The sequence below is a fragment of the Marmota monax genome, unplaced genomic scaffold (assembly GCF_021218885.2).
Source record: "Marmota monax isolate L192 unplaced genomic scaffold, Marmota_monax_Labrador192_F-V1.1 WCK01_AAM20220418_F8-fsc00026, whole genome shotgun sequence".
Classification (NCBI taxonomy): Eukaryota; Metazoa; Chordata; class Mammalia; order Rodentia; family Sciuridae; genus Marmota; species Marmota monax.
The window spans coordinates 991,762-1,016,449 of NW_026693108.1; the positions used below are offsets into that span (position 1 = coordinate 991,762).

The following is a 24,688-nucleotide window of genomic DNA, read 5'->3' on the forward strand; positions in this document are numbered from 1 at the left end:
GACCTGTGTGGCTTTATTCCATGCGTGCAGCCAGGTTAGTTTTGGGGAGGGCAGGCTGTTGCACACAGCAAAGACACGGCACGAGGTTTGCACACGGCCCTGCTCTGCCCTCTCTGCCCACAGGCCTGGGCGAGCACACGGGGCAAGGTCTACACACGACCTTGCTCTGGAGTCTGAGCCCCTCTCTCCCTGTGCTTGTCTCAGCAGGTGCCATCTATCCCCAAATCGCTGGCAAGCATTTCCTGAGCACCTGCGAGCACAGGGCACTGGGCAGGTCTGCAGCCCAGGAAGGCCTCTCAGGCGTGGTCCTGAACATCTCCCAGGGGGACCAGCGCCCTGGGTGTGTGCTCCTGACACCCGAGGACGGCTCAGGGTCGATGCCCCACTATGGCAAGGACCCCCCACCATGTGCTGGCAGCAAGCCTGACGGCCACCCCTGCCCTGAGGAGGGCGTCCTCCATACCAGGTTCCGCTGCCTCTCCGACTCGGTCTTCTGGTTGTACCAGGGCTCATCCCGGAAGGGCTCGCTCTGCCACACGTACTTGAGCACAGTGTTGACCAGCGCCTTGCTCACCAGAATGCAGAGGTAGACGATGAGGAACACATTCATTGACCTGCAACGCCACGCCAGAGTCATGCGGGCTCCCTGCCGACGGGGGGCTCCACCGGCCTCTCTCACACAAGGTGGGACAAGCGGGACGTGCGGGCCGTGTTTCCAAGGAGGTGCCCGGCTAGTGCCCAGCTGTGTACACTGTATCATCACTAGCTTGGAATCCAGAGACCACAAGGCCAAGAGTCTAGGACAGGAAGACGGTCAGCAGGAGGGATGCTGCACCCAACCCCACTTCTGAGGACGCCACCTGAGCACTATTGGGGCACTGAGCACTACGGGACACTGAACACTGTTGGGGCACTGAGCATTGCAGGGAACTAAGCACTGTGGGGGACACTGAGCACTGCAGGGCATTGAGCACTCTATAGGCACTGAGCACTGTGGGGCACTGAGCTCTGTGTGGGCACTGAGTACTGTGTGGGCACTGAGCACTGTGGGGGCACTGAGCACTGCGGGGCATTGAGCACTCTATAGGCACTGAGCACTGCGTGGGCACTGAGCACTGCGTGGGCACTGAGCACTGCATAGGCACTGAGCACTGTGGGGCACTGAGCACTGCGGGGCACTGAGCACTGTGTGGGCACTGAGCACTGTGTGGGCGCTGAGCACTGCGGGGCGCTGAGCACTGTGTGGGCACTGAGCACTGTGAGGCTCTGAACACTGCGTAGGCACTGAGTACTGTGGGGGCACTGAGCACTGCGGGGCGCTGAGCACTGTGGATGCACTGAGCACTGTGGATGCACTGAGCACTGTGGAGGCACTGAGCATAGTCGGAGCACTGAGCACTGTGGGGGCACTGAGCACTGCGGGGGCACTGAGCACTGTTAATGCACTGAGCTCTGTGGAGGCACTGAGCACTATTGGGGCACTGAGAATAGTGGGGGCACTGAGCACCATGGGGGCACTGGGCACTGCGTAGGCACTAAGCACTGTGGGGGCTCTGAGCACTATTGGGGCACTGAGAATAGTGGGGGCACTGAGCACCGCGTAGGCACTAAGCACTGTGGGGGCTCTGAGCACTGCAGGGCACTGAGCACTGTGGGGCACTGAGTACTGTGGATGCACCGAGCATAGTGGGGACACTGAGCACCATGGGGGCACTGAGCATAGTGGGGGCACTGAGCACCATTGGGACACTGAGCACTGTGGGGCACTGACTGAAGGGCACTGAGCACTGCAGGCCCATAGAGGCCTAGCTTTGGCAAAGGGCTCGGCAAGTCTAAGAAGGGCTCCTTCCCAGTTCCCACCATGCACTTCTGAAAGCCCCGAGACATGCAGACATCTGGGGACAAAGGCCTCCTGCCCTTGACGAGTCCGTCTCCCTCTGCTCCGTGCAGCCATGGAAGACAGAGACCCAGTGCCTTCAGAAGCCACACAGGTGTCCACTCCAGGAGGGACACACTTTTACCAGGGGCAGAGAAAACAGAACTCCAGGCCACACCTTCTGGCGAATCCACTACTACCTTGACCCAGCTGGAGGGCCTCACTGTCTAAGGAGGACAGCTGCCTCTGCTAAGGGCTCCTTAGTAAAACCATGTCCAGACCTCTGTCTGGAGGTCTCTCCCCTGGCGGAAGGAGCTGCGGGGCACCACGGCCCACTGGGAGCCAGGACTTAGGGAGCCTCCAGGAGCAGGTGCACCTGCTGGGCCTCGGGCGCTGAGGCTAGGCCAAGCAGGGGAGCCCTCTACCTCACAGAAAGATCAGCAAGTCCCCCCGAGTGGTCAGCCGTGCAGCTACTCCACACTGCCTCCAGCACCTCGGAGGAGCGAGGCCAAGGGGACAGTCTGGCCTCCAGTGGCTGACCAGGGCATGGCCACGGCACAGCCGTCACCCTTGCCCCGACCCTTACTTTTCCACGGCAGATCTCTTCTGGGATTTCGACTGATAGTTCAAGGCCATCTTGGTCTCCATGCCTGTGTAGATGGCCACACCTGAAAGCAGAAGGGTAACGCGATGGCCACGCGCAGAGGCATTGGCCTGCGCACGGGCCACATGGCCTGGTGGGATGGACTCTCAGGCCAGACAGTGGCACTTCTCATTGTGCCAGACAAGGGGCTGCCCCTGAGTCACCATGGGGGTTTTCGAAGACTTTCCTGCACAGAGGACAACTGCAGTTTGAGAGTGCACCATAACATCAGGTGAAGAGTGACGTCTGCAGGGTCTCTGCAGCAGCGCACACTTGTGTATTTAAACAGTCGTCTCGTGTGACTGAAACGGGACAGCCTGCCAGAACCGGGCGGTTGGCAAAGTCCCGTGTGTGCAAGGGCTTCCCGCAGGACCCTTGGGGTCCTCCCCAGATACGACGTTGTTTCTGAGTCACAAACCACATGTGCCTCGTGAGCAGGCCTATTTTTTGCATGTGGCGTTGTGGGTCGCTGTCACCCGTCAGCACAATGTCCTCAGTGAGGCACAGCTGCCACCGTAAAGGACACAGCACCCCAGCCCTGTGTACGGCAGCCTTGTTTTCAGAAGCGGGACCAGCAACTACTAATTAAAACATTTACCAAAGATCTTCTCAGTGTTCTTGAGCGTGGCTCCTCGGAGAAGCAGGTTTTCTGATCCCAGTGGCCTGTGAAGACAAGGTCAGGCACAGAACGTGAAGCAACAGAGGCCAGAGGCAGAGGACAGTGGAGGCTCCAGTGTCATGGCAGGTCACCGAAGCCAGCCAGGTCCCCAAGGAAGTATGGCTGCCGGGCCCTCCACTGCCCTTGGAAGTGGGACCCCAGGCCCTGACCCGGGCCCAGAGTCTGAAAGCTGCCACAGAGTCCTGCTAGGAGCCATAAGGTGGCCCCTGGGTATCCCAACAGTGTCACGTCAGAAAATCCAGATCTACTGCATCTGAGGCCCTGGGGCAGTCCAGCACCCGTTCCCCACGAGCCAGCGTCTGAGGATGGCTGCTCTAGGGACCCCAGAATGTTCTGGAAAGGCCAAGGGTGTGCGTTTTGTTCAAACTTGAGCTGTTTCCATCACAACCTCGTGAGACTTGGGAGTCTCTTCAGTGCCACCAGGTTTGAAGGTGACAGCTGGGAGGCTGTGGCCTTTGTGATCCCTGGGAGTCAGGCTGCAGAAGGGGCCTGGAGGAAGGGACCTGAGGGGAGTTTCTGGGGGAAACAAGCAGCAATGGAGGTCAGGGTCACTCCCTGAAGCCCGAGCACTGCTGCAGGCACGGGCCCCGTGGCAGCAGACGCTGTTCCTGGGGCTTTGCCCTCCAGTGGCTCCTGGATGACGCCACGCTCGTCTCCTGAGCAGTGGCCGCGATAGGCAGAAGGCGCGTGTGCACATTTTGCTACTGACAACACCCTACCGATCCCTTGGAGGGCAGGAAGAGCTGCTAGGACCTGCTGGGGCTGTCTGCTGGTGGGCTGATGTCCCTACGCTATGGAGGGGGAGAACCGCCAATGTCACATACGTGACTACGTTCAGTGACTTGGCCTACGCAGCTCTGCTTCACCGGCTGGATGACCGGGAGGCCTCGGGCCAAGGGGCACCGCGCGGAGGAGCACCCCAGGCGCGCAGCTGGCATCCTGCTGCCCCGGCCAGACAGCCACTAAAGACATGGCTCCTGGGGCTGTGCAGAGCTGTCAGCTTCTGTTAGCAGCACACTTGGATAATCGATGTCACAAGCACTTATGAAAACAAACGGCCCGTTTAGAGTGGGTCTCTGGGAAGTCTAAAAATAATTTACTTGAGAAAGTGCTTTGCTTCTTGTTTGAAGAGAACGAAGAAGAACTATCCCTCTGTGTGACTGAGGATTGGACAGGTGGCTAACAGCCTCCATGTTTTCGACAGCTACAAATATCTTTAAAACCCCAGGTATTAAAAGGTGTACTGAACAGTACAAATATTAGAAGGCCAAACTAGAATTGGTGTCAGTATAACCCGGCAGCCGTCACCCTCTGAGGCACCTGGCATCACAGCGACAGCAGGAGGTCTGGGAAGCCACCTCAGATCCACCCACAGGTGACGAGGCCCCATCTACCTCCTCATTCATGTACCAACCAACCCTCACCACTGAGAAGGAGGCTCTCTTTCAGAGCAACCAGGGACTTACCTTGGTTCAATATGTACCCAGGAAAGCCGAAGCCACGCCCCACAGACCTGGACAGCACTGGTCAGCCCACGGATGGGCGACAATGAGACCTGCTAAGCCCCACGGCTGTCTGACCCAGGCCTTCCAGGGGATCCCAGGGGCTGGTACCTCAGTAACTGCTTTGTCTGATCCCCCCCGAGTCTGTCCCTGACAATCTGGAGACCGCCTGAATTGGAAGACAGACCCCTTCTCGGGCCAAGGGACTTCCCAGAAAGGGGCAGCTCTCAAACACACTCAAGTCATGTTCCTAGAACGTGCCACTGCAGACAACTGCCAGTCCGCAAATCAGACACAGCCCCCAAGACCACAGACAGCGCTCAGCAGGGACAACTGACGGCGGCAGCCAGGGCCTCGGTGGCTCATGGTGCTGCTGCCCCATGTGGGTGTGCCACATGTGACCACAGCGGCCAGGACCACGGCGACAGAGCCGGTGCATGCACCCAGCCCCCAGATGCTCCTGGTGTCTGGCCCTGAGCCCAAAGGTCACCCTGGGGTGACCTCAAGCAGGTGTACACACTGGTAAATATCCTCCAAACCAGCAGCCTGCAACCTCAGGGCTGAGGCCTACCAGTGTGCTTGCTGTGAGAGGTGCTGGCCACCCTTCCTCTGGGCATGTCCCTCAGGCTCCCTTCCCGACCTGGTCCAGCCCAGGCAGTGACCCTCCAGGGGGCCACGCTCAGGGCAGACCTGCTCAGAGCGTTCCGGGGCACCTCAGTTAACCTGCACAGATGCACACCTGGGAAGCAGCCAGGAGCAGAACCGGGCATTCCTCAGGGGACCCCACCATGAAGGCTGCGGGTGGCCAGCCCTCCCCCGTGAGGAAGGAGCCCTCCCCCATGAGGAAGGAGCGCTCCCAGAGCAGCAGGGGGGCCATGGCCACGGCCACTCACCTCACCACAGGGTCGTTCAGATCGCTGTACACATTGATGCGGCCCACGAACCTGGAACAGAGAAGCCAGTCACGGTGCTGCCCTCGGCCCTCCTGGGGTGCACTGGCCACTGGCCGCTGGCCCGCCCTGGCCCTGGCCTCTCAGTCTGTTCTCCCCGCCAGGATCGGGTGGCCTTCCTTAACTCCACTTACAAGTTACCTCCTCAAAATAAACAGACTTCGCTTTTCCTCAACACTTAACCCACGGGCCTCTTCCAGCGTTTGCATAAAAAGTAACAGAAGTGGCCTCGCGCGCCTGTGGACAGTCCAGCCCCGCCTGCCAGTCAGTGCTCCCCGAGGCCCGCCCGCCGTGCGCCTCCAGGGCCTTACTTATACAGGTCGGGCTGCGGCTGCTCACACTCGATGGTGGCATGCAGGCGATCGACGTCCTCCTCCGTGTGGAAGCCCTTGGTGTCCTGGACCGCGTAGTGTGTCTGCAAAGTGACAGGGGCACTAGCTCACCACCCAGCCTGGCGCCACGCTGGCCGCCCACCCGGGAGCAGCCCCCGCTGGTGTTTTCAGTGCACACACACAAGCCCAACGCAGGGCCAGCGTGACACCGGGAGACGTGGGAGGGGAAGCCTGTGTCTGCTCACAGCCTGGAAAGACCCGGCAGCACCGTCTGCCCCCGGCTTGAGGCCAGGAAACGCCAACTCTCCAACTCTCACCTAAACACTAGCACAGCAAAGAAGCCGGCTGGGATTCTCCAAAATTGGACTGTTGGACTCATCTGTCCCAGTAGTAGCCACTAACCAGGCCAGTGGCCTGTGCTTCCCAGGGCCGGCCTCTGGCTGCACTTGGTTTACCTCCCCACTCTGCCACCGCTGCCCTCGCCTGTCATCACTGGGCCGGCATGGCTTCTGAGTGACCGTGGGTTGCCTGGACCAGAGGGCCACTCAAGCCCACGCACACATCGGAGCCACAGGAAGCTGCCAGGCCACTGCTACAGGCTGGCCCCTGGCTTCCCACAGAGCAGCCCCAGGGCTGTGTTCCTAAGGGGAGCCTGGTGATGCCCATGCTGCCGTCAGAGCCAGGAGCTGGCACCTGCTGCCCTAGCACCTGTGGCAGGGACAGGAGGGCCAGGGGCTGCAGCTCTCCCCTGGAATGAAGGAAGGACTATGTCCAGGAGTCCGGAGGGGAGGCAGTGCCCAGTGTCTCCTTTTCCTCGCCTTTCTAAGGATCAGGCACTGGGCAGACACACAGTGAGCTGTCCCCACCTCCCGGGGCACTTGCTTCCCTAGTCATGTCCCCACAGACCCCGAGAGGAGGTCTGTTCCCGGCTCACACACGGGAAAAGCCCCTGCAAGGCCCACGTAGCACAGCTCCCCGGACATCAGCTGGGCCTCCCACCCCACGCTCTGCCCTCAAAGACAGGGTTCCCATAACTCCTGCCCCGGAGCCAAACCAAATGCAGGGGCGTGACTTCAGGGAACAATTAACATGCAGAGTGCAAAGGCAGAGTCCGCCAGCAGCGACTCTGACCTTCAGTCCTGGGGAGGGACAGGCCACTGTGCTTTCCCCCAGTAGAGCCAGATGCCTGGGCCCAGGGGCAGGTCCAGATAGCAGGCCTCTGCCAGGGGGTGGGAGGGCTCACGGGTCCCAGGGTTTCTGACCTGGTCCTCCCAGGCTCACACCCGAGCCCAGCACTGTCCAGAGAAGCCACTGCCCCATGGACTGTCACTATGGAGAAGGCTAATCCTCCTAGGATGCACTACAGAGAAAACATGAACACAAAACTGAAAAGAGTCCACGGGCTTCACACTAAGACACGGCAGATGACCATGGAAGGCTGGCATGTGCATCCGTGATCCCGTAAAGACAAGGCTTCCACGCAAAGTTTCTAACTGCTCTCACCCAGGAGTGGTCCAGCACCAGGCTGGAGCCAGCACTCACAAGCCAGGGGGCAAGCTCCTGTTCACAGCTCTTTGGAAACTTCTGGGAAGGGTGCCCTATTTTCTCTGACGGTGAAGTTCCTGTAGCACAGCCCCAGCACAGCAGCCATGCTGAGCCCACAGGCTAGTTAGGGTTTCAGAGGATTCTTCCCGTGTTAGCGAGGCTCACTCACGTAGCACTCGGGCAAGACCTCAAGCTGCGGAGCCTCCACTCAGCTCTTGGCGAGGAAGGACACCAACTCTGACCAGCGGAGTGGAACCTTAACATGGACAGACCTCCTGGAGCCCTGAACTCAGCCCACCGGCTGGACCGCCCAGGCCAGCATGCGAGTTACTTGTCACCTGAGATAGCTCGGGGGAAAGACATGGGGGGCCGGCCCCGGTGCCCCAGAAGGAAGGGGCCCTGGTGGCCCTATGCCCCAAGGACACCAACTGCCATGGCAGGTCAGCATCCGTAGCCATAGCTGAGTCTGGACACCAGGCCCAGAGTGCATCTTGACATGGGGACGTTACTTTATGGCTTGACTCCCCATCCAAGCTGGCAGTGGTGACGTGGCAGGTCCCATCTCCACGGTTGCTGGAGAGGAAGATCAAGTCACAGGGAAAGGTCTCATCCTCCTTGACCATGACGATGTCCCCAACCTGCAGGGCAGAGAGAGGGGCGGTTGGCCAGCGCTCAGCCTCTGCGATGGCCTGGATCCTTCTCCTGCAGCCAGGTATCACAGACACGGTCACAGATCAGAGTGGTCCTTCAGAGTCAGGAGCACCTGCAGAGGAGCATGCACGCCCCGAGGCAGGCGCCGTGTTCTCATGGGCTTCCTAAATGCCTGACAGCAAGCCTTCTGGAGCCTGCATCCGCCCCAAGGTGGGGAGAGGGGCTGTGGTCATGTCCTGAGGTACACACCGACCCAGGGCCTGTCACACTCCCTGTGCCTTGTGCTGCCCCAAGGCAGGACAGATGGCAGAGCCTCAGGAGAGGATGGGAGGGGGCAGCAGGCCAGGGCAGGGCCAGGGGTTCATGGAGGGTGGGGACGCTAGGGCTGGAGTCTAAGCTCACGGTCAGGATAGGCCAATGCTGGGGGCCAGCCACAAGGCTAGGAACAGGTGCTTCAGAACATAAGGCTCTAAAGGGATCTGCTTAAATAATTCAAAACACCTCTAAACACGGCAGGATGTCTGTCTCTGCCAGTCCACTGAGAAGTTATTCAAAACGCTCTTGTAGACTGCTATCCTATTGATTTACAGCAGGCACATGTGATTTAGACTAGGCCCACGTGATGTGAACCAGGCACACACACGTGATCTAGACCAGGCACAGGTGGTCTAGGCCATGCACATATTTCAGCGGTCACTCTGAAAACAAGGCACATGTGATTAGAAACAGGCATATGCTTTAGACCAGGTACACATGATCTGGACCAGGCAGGCATGGTCTAGACAGGGGCACGTGTCGGCTGTCACTTACTCTCAGCTTCCGGCTCTGCTTGCGGACGAGCTTGCCGTGCTGGATGAAGTGCACGGGACACTGGTTCATAGCATTGTCGGCCTTGTGACGGAGCCAGTCCTCGTAGCCCTGGAAGCCAGGCAGAGGAGAGCAGGTGTCAGTCACGCCTCCCCTAAGCCCGGGGGTGGGGTCTCCAAGGTCCAGCGACTGTCATGAATGTCTTACAGCTACCCACTGCCCACACCCACGACACACCCTGGGGACCACCTCCTAACAGATGAGCAAGTGATCAGCCTGTGTGTGACACACCAAACCCTGCAAAGGCTCGCTGGGGCGGCAGGTGCTGGCCAGCACTCCCGACCCTGCTGTCTGCTCTCCTGGAGGGTCTGCTCTCTAAATGAACTTCCAGACTGCCGTGGGGGAGAAACATAACTCAAAGTAACACCAGGGAACTCTCAAGGGCTCCTCACAGTTTATATTAAAAAGCAAATCCAGACATCCTCACATCGAGGCCTGGACACCAAGGAGGAGAACGTGCAGCCCTCACCTGTCCTGAGTGCAGCTCCACCCCACACTACTCCAATCTAGAGTGAATCCGTACATGGCGCCTCCAGGGCCCTTTCCTCTAATGGCTGGGCTCACTGCATGTCACTGGTAACATGCTTTAGGCTTTAAAAAAAGACTCACACTGAAAAAGCACAGCTTTGTCAGCACAAATTTGAGCATCAAGAATTTAATTAGAAATTGCCATTTGTAAATCATCCAGATGTCTCACATGAAAAACTGACTCAAAAACACTGAATCAAGTCCACAGGGTTCATCCATTTGCAGCAGATAAAGAACTTGTGTCTGCAGTGAATGGAGAATTCTTACAGCTCACCCATACAAAAGGAAGCCCATGTAAAAGTCAGCAAAGGGTGTGCAGGTATTTCTCTAAAAATGATGCAGAAATGGCCAATGAGCATGTGAGAAGCATCACTGGCTGCTAGGGAAACACCAGTCAAGATGCCACGTCACAAATGTGAGGACGGCTGTGGTCAGGAGCTGGCACCCAGCACTGGCAGATCATGGAGCCAGCAAAACCTGCCTGCCGGTGTGTGACGCATGGTGTGGGAGCACTCAGGGACTCCTCGCCACCACTCAGACCGCAGAGCAATTCCGAGGCGTATGCCCCAAGGAGCGAAGCCTTGTGCACCCATCAATGTGTAAGATATACAATTATTAAGTGTCAGTTAAAACAAACAAATGGGAAAAGAGACCTATATCCACCCAAGATGCACACACGTGTTCTAAGCAGCATTCGCCACAGCCCAAGGCGGAAGCCCCACCCACCTGGCCTCAGATGGTGGGTGAACTAGCTGGTGCACTGTTCATATTAAAAAGCATTGTTTTTTTGAACTAGCATCGCTTGTGATGAAGCACCAGCACCCCAGGTGGATAGGGACCACACACTGTGTGATTCTGCAGGGCGTACTGAGTTGGTCTTTGCCAGGGGCTGGGAGAAGAGGAACCGCAGGATGATAGCTGATGGGAACAGGCTTCTTTTTGGGGTGACAAAAGTTTTCTTGGAGTAAAGAGTGCTGAGGATGTACCACTAAGCTGGGGAAAATGCTCAGTGAAACCTACGTTCCCAGTGTCAGTCCTGGGCTTCACCCATCAGGACGGAAGGACACGCCGCACCTCAGGGGTCAGCACTCCGTGATCCACACCCACCACCTGCACAGGACATGCAGCAGCTATGTCACACAGCTGAGCCAGGGACCTCTCTGGTTGGCTCAGAGCACGGAGACCAATCATCTCAGATGGGGGCACCAAAAACGCAACCAAAGCTCTCATTCTGCCTCAAGCGTCAACCTGAAAAACTACGGAAGTGAACTCTTCCACATGCCAGCTGCAACAAGCGAGGCTGCCTTGCTTCGAGTTTAAGGTGGCATTCATGACAAAGCCAGAGGCAGCCTACCTTCCCGTCTGTGGCACTCTCACCTGTTTGATGGCGGTGACAGTGATGACAAAGAACAGCGGGAGTCCACTTGTCACGGGACTGGTGGGTGTATCGATGATCAGCTGCAATGAACACAGCCAGGGAATCATTCTCAAACAGCTGCAGCAATCACAGACAGCTGATGACCCCGCTCCACACCAACCCCACCACCACCTCCACCTCCACCTCCACCTCTACCACCACCTCCACCTCCACCATCGCCACCTCCACACCACCCCTACAAGTATCTCCACTACTGCTTCCACCACCGGAACTACTATCTCTACCATCCCCACCACCACCTCCACCTCCACCACCACCTCCACCTCCACCATCAAAACCACCTCCACCATCACCATCAAAACCACCTTCACCTCCACCACCACCTCTACCTCCAACCACTACCTCCACCACCACGAGAACCATCTCCACTACTACCTCCACCATCAGAGCCACCTCTATCACCACCTCCACCATCTCCACCTCCAACACCACTATCTCCACCTCCATGACCACCTCTACTTCTACCACCACTTCCACCTCCACCAACACCACCACCACCACCTCCATCAACCTCTACCTCCACCACTACCTCCACCATCACCTCCACTTCCATCTCTACCACCACCACCACTCACCTCCACCACCACCTCCACATCTACCTCCACCACCACCTCCACATCTACCCCACCATCAGAACCACCTCCACCATCAGAACCACCTCCACTTCCTCCACCATCGGAACCACCTCCACCTCTACCCCCACCTCCACACCATCACCACCAGCATCTCCATTACCACCTCCACCACTAGAATCACTCTCTCTTCCACCACCACCACCATCTCCACCTCCTCACTACCGCCACCAGCATCTCTACTACCACCTCCACCATTAGAACCACTATCTCCTCCACCCCACCCCCACCTCCACACCACCCCCACCAGCATCTCTACTACCACCTCCACCACTAAAACCACCATCTCCTCCACCTCCACCACCACCAGCATCTCTGCTACCACCTCCACCATTAGAACCACTATCTCCTCCACCTCCTCCACCAATACCACCACCACCACCACTAGAACCACCATCACCACCATCTCCACCTCTACACCACTCTCACCAGCACCTCCACTACCACCTACCACTAGAACCACTATCTTCTCCACCACCACCACCACCACCACCACCTCCACACCACCCCCACCAGCATCTCTACTACCACCTCCACCACTAGAACCACCATCTCCTCCTCCAACACCACCACCTCCACACCACCCCCACCAGAATCTCCATTACCACCTCCACCACTAGAGCCACCATCTCCCTCACCACCACCACCACCACCACCTCCACCTCCACACCACCCTCACCAGCATCTCCACTACTACTTCTACCACTAGAGCCACCATCTTTACCACTAACCCCTCCATCAGAACCACCATTTCCACCTCCACCATCAGAACCACCATCTCCACCACTACCACCTCCACCTCCACCACCATCTCCACACCACCCCCACTAGCATCTCCACTAGTCTCCCTGAACCATCTCTACCACCACCACCCCCGAACACCTAGACCATTTCTACCTCTATATCTCCCCCATCAGCATCAGCATCACCACCACCATCTCCCAACTACCTCCACATCTCCACCTCCATCACCAGAACCACCATCCCTACCACTCCACATCCAGCTCCACCACCTATACCCACACCCGCACCGTCACCTTTACTTCCCAACCCCCTCATTGGCTTCTACCTACTTAAAGCACTTTGTGGAGCTCACTTTACCCTCTGACAGAGGAGCATTGGGCAAGAGGCACGTGGCCTGTTCTGCTGGCTTTCGCAGATTACAGTCATTTTGTGAAGGGGTGTGCTGAAGGAAGCCATGTGTGGTAAGTGGCAGAGACCCAAATCTGGTGCATGCTCATCTGAAACACTGCCTCTGGGGTCACGCTTCCATTGCATTACTTGGGTAATTCAATGTGAGGGAAATTGAAAACCACTGGCTGGTATTCTGTATGACAGAGAAGCTGGACGGTGTTCTTGACAGACGTCTGCTCCCCAGTCATGCCCCAGCCATGCTGTCTCTCTGTCTCGTCTCTTAGTCTCTTCCTGTTTCTTTTATTTTGGTTCTGGGGATTAAACCCAGGGGTGTGAGCTACATTCCCAGCTCTTTTTATTTTTTATTTGAGACAGAGTCTTGCTAAGTTGCTGAGGCTGGCCTCAAACTTGCCATCCTCCTACATCAGTCTCCAGAGTTGCTGATGTCAGGTGTGTGACTTCTTTGGATTTTCTCTGAAGTACCACACACGCAGAAAGAGAATGAGCGGAGCAACGTGGCTGGGCTGGGTCCCCCCTGGGTTCCAGGAGAAAGGTGTAGGACAGTCAGCTTGGACACATAGTGATCCCAAGTGTTTTAGCTGAGAAGGGTCTCAGAGAACCAAGTGAGCGAGCCATGGTCACGGGGCACCCTGTCCTTGCTCTTTATTAGAAGCCACACGTCGATTACTCATGAATAAACATCATCTATCTAATTTACATTTGATGAGACAGAAAACAAGATGGGCCTTACCTGTACCAGAAATATGATAAGAAAGTAAAAGTTGGCTATTCTTCTGAATTGTTCAAATAAGTTCTTGGGTATGAAGTTCCAAAACGTGTACTGCGTAAAAGAAAAGCAACACTAAGCGTCGGGATGGTTGTGCCTTGTGCAGTGTCATTCCCACCACACGATAAGCAGCCCAGATTTCAAAGTGCAAAACATTCAGTTTGGACACAAAACTCATAATTCAAAATCTGGTGGAGTTGTTCACCATTTATTAACTTGTTGACCCAAGAAGCTGCTAAAACAGGATGTGCTCTCCAAACCTGCCCCGCGTTGCTGCCTGATTCTGCATTCCCTGGAATCAGGCAGCAACGCGGGGCAGGTTTGGAGAGCACATCCTGCAGTCTGAACTGCAGACCCGCTGGAGAGCGGTTCTACATGAAGACCGGATGCTGCGTAGGCCACTCTCCCACAGCCTCCCTTCCCTTGCTGCCTCCTGCACGCTGACCCAGCTGTGTGACCCAGGCTGGTGGTGGCAGGTGCACATGGCAGGGGGCCACGTCCATGAGGGCAGGTGAGGGCCCGTCCCTTCTTGGCAGGCGCCGGGGACCTGCAGATGGTTCCTGCCTCTGGTTTGCTCCGACCGTTCACTCAGCTCTTGTGCTGAGAGCAATACCTCAGATGCAGCTAACCTACAGCAAGCACTGGGCTTGGGAACTTGCAAACTCGCATCTCCCCCGACTGCAAGCGGAGTCAGACCAGGCAACTGAAAGGCCTGCACATCCTCGCTCACAGGGTCTTCAGGCGCTCTGCTCCCACCCTCAGCAGAGAGCGCAGCGTGGCCTCTGGAGCGGGAACTCGGCCTGCCTCCGGCTGCACCCGGCAAGCCGGCTCTGGCCGTGTGACTGGCCGGCAGTGCGGCTGACAGTGCGCTACCTGCTTCTCCTGCAGTCATGCGGCAAGGAGACCAACTAAGGAACTCTGCCCCGCACCAGCCAGGATGGACGCGAAACACCCAGAACTGGCCTGAAGTCTCAGCTGCTCTTGACCTGAAATGGAGCCAGCCCCAGTGCCCACATGGCTGTCCCCAGAAGGCTCTGAGGCCTGAACCCTGGTCCACCAGGAGGGTGACCGACTCACGCGGAATGGAGGCATGTTTCATCTGTGATTGGGAATAGGGACGTAAAGGGCAGAAAGCCCCCGTGGCTGGAGCGTGGCTGTGGGAGCTGCAGGATCACCGTGAAGCACTGGAGGGCAGGCGCAGCAGAGGGCCTCGGGCTCTGCTGCCAAGCCTGAGTGTCTTCATGAGTACTTTGGGAGTAAGAAGTAACAGTGGCCTATTCTATTCTGCAGGCACCAGCAGAATTAAGTCAACGCACTTGTTGAGAGTGGTCCACGGCCTGGGAATAGTCATTTTAGAGCTTAAACGATAGGACAGACGTGGAAGTCACTTATGCAAATACAAGTCACTGAAACATCCCTGTGTCTACCAACGGGCAGAGATACCAGTGGGCAGAGGTGCCCCTGCTTTCCAATAATGCAAAGTGGCTCAGCGTTCCTCAAGGCCAGGGGTGGCAGTGCAGACGCAGCACTTTAACTCTGCAGCCTCCTGAGGGCCAAGCAGGGAACGCCGGGGTCTTGTGGCCTGAGGTGGACTGGGGCTTGAGGCGGCCATCACCCTCCCGAGCGCCGGTCTCCCCGGGGGTGCTGAGGCAGGACAGGCGGGGCCATGATGGCAGCTGTTTGTTCTTTCCTCTTCTGCCAATGCGTTCCCCAAAGGAACAGAACCCGGACGCACCACGGGGCAGTGCTTCCCCAGCCCCATCTACCAACAGCGAACCTGCCAAGTGCTGTGTGGGGCACTTGAAAAGTCCTAGCCAGAAGTTTGCTTTTATGTCGAAACAAAATGTTCTCCCAAGAAGATACCGAGACGTCGCCACCCACACTCTCCAAATCCAGACACTTGTGTGCCACAAAGTGAACAGCACCTTCCACACCCCGAGCTGTTACCCAAGAGGAGGCAACGACGACTGCTCAAGTGCTGCTCAAGAGTCCCCCAGGGCTCCTGGGAACCGATGCCGCCCAGCACCCCAGGGCACGCCCTCTGCGCCTTCCCTCCCCTCCTGGACCTGGTCACACAGGTGGCTGTGTGCACGCAGATTTCCCTTGAAACTTCCCGTCAGCACCTTGGTGGCCCTGAGATCAGGGTGCCCGCCGCCTCTTGTGAAGGTGAGGATGACTTGGTGGGCAGCCGCTGGCGAGCGCACCCAGCTGAGACGGAAGCTGCTCAGGCTCTTCCCGGTGGGCCGTGGACCACTCTTGACAAGTGTGTTGACTGAATTCTGCTGGTTCCTGCCTGAGAGCTTCTGGGCATGAAGGGCCCTGGTCCCGAATCCCCGCCCAGCCTGGGTGTGGTTTCCTTAATCTAAACCCAGGCCTGGCTGCTCTGGCGAGGCAGGGAGGGGGCAGGGCGTAGGGCCTCTGGGCCAGAGGGCGGTGGGCACAGGAACATTTAAGAAGGAAAACACAGCAGAGTAGGCTAGCCCTGGCACACCTAGAGCGCCAAGGGGCAGGGGTGGGGGCCACTGCTAGGCAGGTGGACAGCACAGCTCAGCTCTCCCAAATCCCAGGGTGCGGGTCAGCGAGGAGCCGGTGCTGGCAGCGCCCCAGCAGCCTGCACAGAGCTTTCGGCCCTGAATGGGACATGCTGGTGGCCGAGCTCTGTGCCTGGGGGAGAAGCCAGGCCAGGGGAGCTGGGTGGCCAGGGCCTACGACACATTCCACACAGGACGTGGCACTGATGGTGTGCGGCTCACAGGTCTGCACAGGGTCCCCACAAGTGCCACCAAGCTCTGCTTGGCACGCGTACTGCGGAGACACTGGTCTTAGGAAACATGCTCATGAGGGGTTCAAATTTCGGGCCTCCTGGGGGCCGGGGAAGCACATGTCAGTGTAGAAACCGCGCTCAGTGAGAGCTGGTGAGCGCGAGTCCTGAACGAGGCCCGGTGCGCCTCAGCGGAGCCCTCTCAGCTCACTCCTGCATCTGGTATCGGGTCTGTGACCACAGAGGATGTCATTTGGTTGGGATTTTGCTTTTGAGCATTGTATGCACCCCCGTCGTGTTTCTGGAGATTACAGCTACTATGATTCCTTGACGCTGCTGTTGCAGGTGGAATAAACCCACGGGAAGGGCTCCGAGGAGCTGGCCTTCCGTATCGTAAAGCATCGTTGTCAAATGTGGGTGCCCACCCTGGATGCCACGTGGGCACCGAGCAGTGTGCGCAGGCTGACGCGTCAAGGAGTGGACGAAGCAGGTCTGGCTCTGGGCCCCAGGGCCTACACCTCGGCACACCACATGCACGCTGGCAGCCGTGAGCTCAGAAAGCACCAAGCCTGCAGCCACGTCCCTGGTCAACTGTGGTCACGCGGGCCAGGGCCAGGGCCAGGGCTACCTTGGAGGAGACGATCCTGTTGTCAGGGTATCTCTGTGGAATGTAGGCCTCTGCTCCCGGAGGCGGCTCCTTGTGTCCCACGTAGATGGTCCTGCTGTCCACCCAGTTCTCCTCTCCTGCACACTGTGGGCAGAAGAGAGGGTCCGTGAGCACCTGGGGATTGCCCCGCAAGTTCCTCCTGGGCCCATTCGTCTGAACCCAGAGGGTCCCACTGACCCAGAGGGCCGCAGGGAGGACCTGGCCCCACTCCAGCCTCAGCACTGCTCCCTGCCCTAGAATGAGGGCATCTGCTCCCCGGACAGTCCCCCAGGTGGCACCCGGCGTGCTCCCCGCGGGGTGCTCCCCGCATGGCTGTGAGTGGAGAAGGCATGGGCTGAGTTTATGCGGGAACCTGACAGCAACATCTTAAGGTTTCAGGAAAGAAACACACTTTCCAACAAAATCAGAACACAAACCCTGACTCAGCCATCAGCGTCACTCGACGAGGCTTTCCTAGGAAGAGAGGACACGGGCCTGACGGAGGCCAGATGCTGAGCATGACCCTCAGGGGCAGCAAGGAGCTCTGAACACATCCTTCACGCCCTGTCCAGCCCGACCACAGCCAGAAAGCAGTGGGGACCTGGGCCACCAGGGGGTCTGGTGACCTCGGCCACCAGGGGGTCTGCAGCCCTCACCGCTGGGCCCTCCTCCTCTCCTGCAGGGACTTCCAGACAGTAACCTACACTGGGCCCAGCCAGTCCCATCCCCGAGGGCACAGTCACTGCACCAGAGATGGGCAGAGGCAGGAGCAAAACACAGGCCACACACCCCGCCCGGGGACACCTCCATCCCAGGCCCGCACCCTCCCTCACCTGGCCGTCCTCCCTGCACCTGGCCCTCCCACCCCTGGCCGTCCTCCTCCCTGCACCTGGCCCTCCCACCCCTGGCCACAGACCCCAGGCCCTCCCACCCCTGGCCGTCCTCCCTGCACCTGGCCCTCCCACCCCTGGCCACAGACCCCAGGCCCTCCCACCCCTGGCCGTCCTCCTCCTCCCTGCACCTGGCCCTCCCACCCCTGGCCATCCTCCTCCTCCCTGCACCTGGCCCTCCCACCCCTGGCCGTCCTCCCTGCACCTGGCCCTCCCTCCCCTGGCCGTCCTCCTCGCACCTGGCCCTCCCACCCCTGGCCACAGACCCCAGGCCCTCCCACCCCTGGCCGTCCTCCTCCTCCCTGCACCTGGCCCTCCCACCCCTGGCCATCCTCCTCCTCCCTGCACCTGGCCCTCCCACCCCTGGCCGTCCTCCCTGCACCTGGCCCTCCCACCCCTGGCCGTCCTCCTCGCACCTGGCCCTCCCACCCCTGGCCGTCCTCCTCGCACCTGGCCCTCCCACACCTGGCCACAGACCCCAGGCCCTCCCACCCCTGGCCGTCCTCCTCCCTGCACCTGGCCCTCCCACACCTGGCCGTCCTCCCTGCACCTGGCCCTCCCTCACCTGGCCGACGTGCCTATGCTGGCCTTCAGTCTTTCTGTCTCTAGGACCTGGCTTTGGGAATGTCCATGCTCCAACCCACGAGAGGGATGGAGACAGGAAACCTTCGTATGTAACTAAAGCCCAACACTTAGAGCCAACTCATGCCCAACCTCTTCCCTGCTTGGAACATGGCAGGTTGAAGCCTCGTCCTGTGGACTCAGGAGTGGACAGAAAAGGAGGCACCTCCAAGAAGAGAAGGAGCAGCACAAACGCTGCACCCTGGGGACCTTTCCTCTGTCCTCGCTGGTGGTGGCTTGGCTCCAGGAGTGGCCGTGAAGCTCGCACCATGACTCTGGGGCTCAAGGGTGCACACTGGGAGCAGCCACCTCCTGCGGCCTCCAGCCAGAGACAGCCCACCGGCCCAGCAGGAGGCAAGTTGTCCGTGTGCTTAAGCTGTGCAGTGGGTGCTTGCTGCTGAGTGAGTGTGTTAGAAGCCACTCAGCTGTGACTCCACTAGCGTGCCACCCAACTAGTGGGACACCAGCGACTGCAGCGGGGCTCACCGAGCCCCCAGCGTCCGTCCACTGTCAGCCACACCCACATCAGACAGAAGTCAGCCCTGCGAAGGAAGCCACCGTGGATGGCCTCTGAGATGGAAACAGACGCAGTGCCCAGCAGTCCCTCCCAGCTTCTCGGCCCCAGAGGGAGGACCCGAACGCTGGACGTCAGAGAAGTCACTTCACCAGTCTTCTCAGGTCAGCAGCGTGGCTGCAGCACAGAACTCAGAGATGAAGACAGAGAATGCCCGGTGAGGCCAGGAGCCCCCTACAGGGTCCCACCCAGGGCCCTGGAGGGCAGACCACCAAGTCACTGCTCTTCACACGGCGCTCAGACTCCAGGACCGCTGAGCAGGGCGCTGGAAAGGAGGGAAAGGGAGGGGCTCCTGGGACTCAGCACCTCGGGGGGGCTGGGCTGTCCTCTGCTGTGCCCGCAGGAGCGCCACTGGACTAGTGGGGGAGTAACCATGTGGGGCTCCTCACAGGGACAGCAGTGACAATGATCTTGTGAGCTCAGGGGTGACTTCCTCAACGTAGCCAATCTGGGGCCTAGAGGTGCCAGCTGACCTGGCCACAGTAGGCCAGGGACGCAGCCTAAGTCGTGCTGCACAGAGGAGCTTTTGCATTCCAGGGGGAAGATGTGGGCAGCCAAGCATGGGGCTACCAGCCTTGGTGTCTGGCTGTGACCCGATGGGCTCAGTGACACTGCTCGGCAAGGTGGCTTGCACCAATAGTTTCATTGCAACAGGGGCTCAAGCTGGGCACCAGATGGTCTGTGTCAATACCAAGGGTCCTGAAGACGAGGGTCAGCCCGGCTGTGCACACCACTGTAAGGCAGCCACGCAGCACGTGCCCGAGGGCGGCCAGCTCCTCACCAGCCCCACTGTGGGCGGTTCTGACACAAGACCAGTCCACCAACTGAAACACCTGAGCTGCTCCCAGCGGGGCCAGGGCAACGCCACATTCATGGCAGCCACAGCAAGTGCCCCCATGAGCTCCACCAACCAGGCCCGAGGAAAGGGGGCACATTCTCCCGTGGCACCCACCGCCCTGGCAAGAGGCAAGCCTGAGCCAGGAGTGCAGAACGACATGTGGACTCCGCACGGCAGGACGGGCAGAGTGGCTGTGCTAATGGGTCCCCTCTGGGGCGATGGCGTGGCTCTCTCAGCCCCCACTGGCCCTCCATCCAGCAGATCCGCGGTGCACTCCAGGACGCATTCAATATTAACTCCCACTGTTCCGAGCTGCGGAGGCTGGAAGCTATTGCTCCCCTACAGACTGGGTGAACAGCTCGCTCGCGTTAAACAGAACCTGGTGTCACTTCCCTTTGACAGAGAGTAATGCCAAACCAAGAAGTACCTCCCAGAAGGCCTGGGTCACACACAAAAACATCCCCAACAACTGACCAGCAAAACCGCCCAGCTCAGCACAAACATGCTTTTCTAATTAGTGAGAGTACCCGGCCAGGCTGGCCATGCAAGCTTGCTCCCAATCACTAATCAATAAAGAACTGAAAGAAACAGATCAATAATTCCCAGAGGACGACGCAGCGATCGGTCAGAGGACTTTGCCCTGATGGAGAACGTGAAGGATGGGGACTCACTGGCAGTAGAGTGGAGCAGGGACTGGCTCAATGGCAGGCGGGTCCTGGGACCCACAGACCTGGCACCAGTCACCTGTAAGCAAGCAAAGACACCTAGCAAGATGACACGGCCACTGACGCAGAGCTTGCAGGGCCAGCCAGCATTCTGGAAACCTGCGGGACAGCGGGAGGACAGGGCGCCAGCATCCCTGAGGCTCTGGAAACCTGCGGGACAGCGGGAGGAGTGCCCCAGGCCTTTCAGCAGCCGGCAAGGAGTTCCTCCCGACTAGGGTGCGCTGAGGCCAGCAGCCCTGGCTTCCTGGACTCCGCCAAGGCCTGTGATCTTCCTTCTCCACTGAGTTGAGAGACAGCGCCTCTCAGGAGCTGTGGGGCACGCCTGGTTCTCACGGGTCGGCAGGGCTGGTGTGGGACAGTGGGGTCTACAGCAGGCTCGGTGCTCAGGGCGCCCTTTCCTCTTGTGTGTCCAGGGACGCCCCATCTTAAGTCATGTGGGTAGCTTGCTATTCCTTTCCACTGCCTAAATTTTTAAAAGAGAAGGAAGTGAAAACTTTCAAATGATTTTAAAACCTGTACTTTAAATTTATGTCTATATAAGATTCATCTGGTCCAAATATGGCAGAGGTCTTCCCATTGGTGAAATCCGGTGGCTTGTTTCTGTTTTGTGGGAGGGAATCATTTCACAGGAGTGGGCATGTTTGGAGAAGTAGGTACAGCCCTGGTGATCAGGGCCCATGACCTCAACCCACAGGACGATGGACTGGGCATCTCTGGTCAGCTGATGCGATGACTGCCTGTTTGGGCCCCAGCTTCCTGCCGGGACCAGCCAGGGGGCGTAGACACACCCCAGACCATCACTTGCTTTTGCTCTTGCTTCTGTATCATCACTAACATAGACTCCACCGCTCACAGAGGCTGTCTTTACCGCCTGTCAGTCCGACCCGCCAAATCCAGCAACTGCGTGCCCATGAAGCACTCTGATGTCACAGATGGTGACACGTCCTCGGTACAGAGCAAGCCACAGGTGATTAAGGCAGTTATGGTTCACAAACCCTGAAGGCCAAGGGCAGGTGACGCCAGGTGGACGTCGGACTCTTGCTGCCGAGGCCCACCCAGGCAGCAGCTGGGAGGCTGTGGCCTGCAGCCCTACCTGGGAAAGGAGGCAGGGAACCCCACCTCACCAGAAGGAGGGCAGGAGAAGCTCCTCATGCCACCTCCCAGGGCAGGGAGGAGTGGTCCTGCAGGGTCTCAGGACTGTCCACTGAAACTCAGGGGCCACTGGTCCAGTCTGCCAGGGTCCCCCAGGAGTCCAAGCAAGGTCCTTGGGGCTTCGTGGTGGAGCCGTCCCTTACAGAAGCACTGCAGCCACATGTCTGGCCAGAGCTGGTGCCTGCTGACACAGAAGCCACTCTCAGTGTCGAAAGACAACGGGAGAGACTGGTGGATGTGTCCCCAGCAGTCTGCGGATGGCCTTCGAGCTCAGGCAGGGGGTGCGAGGGGAAGGCTCCCAGTGTTGGCTCCGCAGGCAGGAAACTGGCAGAGCAGGGCTGCCGGCCGGGAAGGGGAGCGGGGCTGCCGGCCGGGAAGGGACAGGTGCGTCAGGGAGGCGACAGGCAGGGTGTTCCTTCCGGGGCGAGGGGATGGTTTAAAGTCTGTGTAACTGGCCGAGGCACTGGACTGTACTCCTGAAATGGTGGCTCTTCAGACAGGTAGCCCACCTCGGCAGGTCAGGAGGGCTGTGCTCTGCACGATGCCCCGCCAACCTGGAGGCTTCGGCTCCAGGGCCTTGCTTTGCCAAGGCCACCTCCCCTTCCCACCTCCTCAGCAAAGAGACTTTCGCCATCAGGCAGGGCTGTCTCCTCGCAGGGAAGGCTTTTTACAGGGGAGTTCTGTCTGCGTTGCTGGGGACGAGCACAGGGCCCCCTAGGCCAGTGCTCTGACCAGCATTTCACAGTGGGTGAATTCAGTGTGTCCCTGGAGAGGCCTGAGGACACTCCCAAGGAAGGGAAGCAGGTGGTTCTGGGCCCGTCCTTCCTGATCCTGGAGGCCCACCAGTGCCCCTGAGCTCACCCGGGCAGTGGGAAGGACAAGAGGGCTCTAATCAAAACTGCCTCAGGGGTGGCTGCGTTGCCAAGTCACCAGGCTTCCACAGTGGGTCCCGCCTCTGCCAGCCTCACGCTCAGCCGACTAGGATGGGGCCCTGCAGAGCAAGGCTGAAAGCACAGAGGACCAAGTCTCCAGTAACAAGCTGAAAACCAATCTGAGCCAGGGTCAGTTGCCAAATGCAAGTTTTGAATTTCAGCTGAAACAAACAAGTGCACTAACTGAATTACGCACAGGGAGAGAACACAGCACCAACAGCCCTGTCTGCAGTTACTTCCGGGGGCAGTTTCGAAATTCATGGCACCTGGTGGCAGAGCAGTCCCCGGCTCCGGCATCACAGCATTAAGCGGCAGAGCTCTGGAAGGTCGGAGACAGCACTCACTCGGGTCCTAGAAGCAGCTGTCCCAGGCTCCTATTCCCACCCAGGTCACAGGCACTGGGCACTCTGTCTTCCTGAGGCAGTACCCAGGATACCTCCGCCTCCTGTCTGCATGAGGTAGCCTTCACTCTTGAGTTGAAGGACCCATTGGCCACAAGTGACCCATGCCCAACTGGAAACGTCCATGTTCCACTCCTGTGAGGCCCCAAGCATCCTTCCTGTGGCTCTGCTCACCTCGCCAGTGCCTATGGCACATCCGGACTCAGGCAGGCCCAGGCCAGCTGTGCACAGGTGAAGCAGGAACCTGACCACACCTACCCCAGTTCCTGGCTGGTCTGCCCTCGACTGCCACAGGGCTTCCCTTCCCACAAACCTTGGATATCTGCAAGGATCTTGTTGTCATTTTCCGGCTGTGAACATATTTTTAATCTCAAAATCACTCAGATCAGGAGAGCACATTGCTATGTGGAAACCGACACTCACTGCCCTAGGTCATGATCTACCAGATCCAGAGCCGTATAAATATTCACAACGACTCTGCTTGCCTTGTTGTGACGGTGCACAGTGACAGGAGTGGGTGTGTGTCCCCAGGGTCCAGGCGGCGGTCACAGCCGGACAGCAGGAAGGGCCGGCGATGGAGGGCCAGCGAGAGCACCCACTGCCGAGCGGCAAGCATGCTTTGGGCCCAGAGCAAGCATTGCAGGCGGATGTGCAGTCGGAGCACAGGAACTGCCGGTGTCATCGGATTCTCTGACGTGTCTGCAGGAGCCGAAGCCGCCAGGGCTCCACAGCTCTAGTCCACCACCACATGGGAAGGGACAGCAGGGGGCACACCCTGGCCCGGTTTCCACCGGGTGGCTTTGAGTGACTTCAGAGAGAGCACCATGTGCCGGGTCACCGCTCCTGCAGAGGCGGGGATGGCACAGCCCAAGGCAAACGGGCAGGTGAGGTACCCAGGACTGTGGCTTCCCGTCCAACAGAAGGCCAACACCCTCTGGTCACACGTCCATGTGCTCAGCTTGTAACACGTCCGTGACAGGACTTGCACATGCCACGGAGGCACCTCTCTCCCCGGGTCCAGGGGTCTGAGCTTCACTCTGCTGAGCCTGGCGCTGGCTGGCCGGGTGCCGTGAACATGGGCATCTGAGGCCAGGCTCCTCGCTCTGGCACCAGGAGAGAATCCTGTTCTGACGCTGGCACGGCCAATGCCTTTGGAGGGAGGCAATCTCTGGTGGCCACTGCCACTGCCACTCCTTCGGGTGGCTCCTACATGCATCCCAGGGGTAGCTGCTGGCAAACCTGACTGTCTCTTGAGCCCCGTGGCCCAGCACAGCAGCCTTTGTGTCCCTTGGCTTGATAATGGGGACAGGAGGTCGATGCTGGGGGTGACCCATACCTTGTGGCCAGCAGCATGTGGTCAGTACAGGCCTGGCAGGCATGGGTGGTGGTGCTGCTTGGAAGGGAAAGACCAGGGTGGAGGACCATGTCAGAGAAGGGTGAGGAGCTGCCGACGCCCCTACCGGCCCACCTGCAGGGCCCACGGCAGGAACATGCCCCCTCACAGCAGAGACAGCCCAGTGCACACGGCACAGCTTACAGCACTTCCCGACCAACCGCCAAATGCACCTAAGGACGGCAGAGCAG

General features: G+C 58.9%; 1 protein-coding gene across 7 annotated transcripts in view; it reads right to left on the reverse strand.

Annotated features, from left to right (window-relative positions):
- Nucleotides 1-24,688, reverse strand: part of Atp11a (ATPase phospholipid transporting 11A) — a 112,916-nt gene that overhangs the window by 40,897 nt on the left and 47,331 nt on the right. For all 7 annotated transcript variants that reach the window (XR_009227821.1, XM_046454957.1, XM_058582714.1 and 4 more), the window contains exons 2-11: nt 16,954-17,076; nt 13,529-13,618; nt 10,951-11,031; nt 8,989-9,096; nt 8,037-8,165; nt 5,962-6,065; nt 5,594-5,644; nt 3,118-3,182; nt 2,463-2,544; nt 464-614 (exon numbers count right to left, since the gene is read on the reverse strand). Coding sequence is in view for 6 of the 7 variants with exons in the window: in XM_046454957.1 (XP_046310913.1) it covers nt 464-614; nt 2,463-2,544; nt 3,118-3,182; nt 5,594-5,644; nt 5,962-6,065; nt 8,037-8,165; nt 8,989-9,096; nt 10,951-11,031; nt 13,529-13,618; nt 16,954-17,076 (984 nt within the window). In the remaining variant the exon portion in view is untranslated. The remainder of the gene's footprint in view (nt 1-463; nt 615-2,462; nt 2,545-3,117; nt 3,183-5,593; nt 5,645-5,961; nt 6,066-8,036; nt 8,166-8,988; nt 9,097-10,950; nt 11,032-13,528; nt 13,619-16,953; nt 17,077-24,688) is intronic.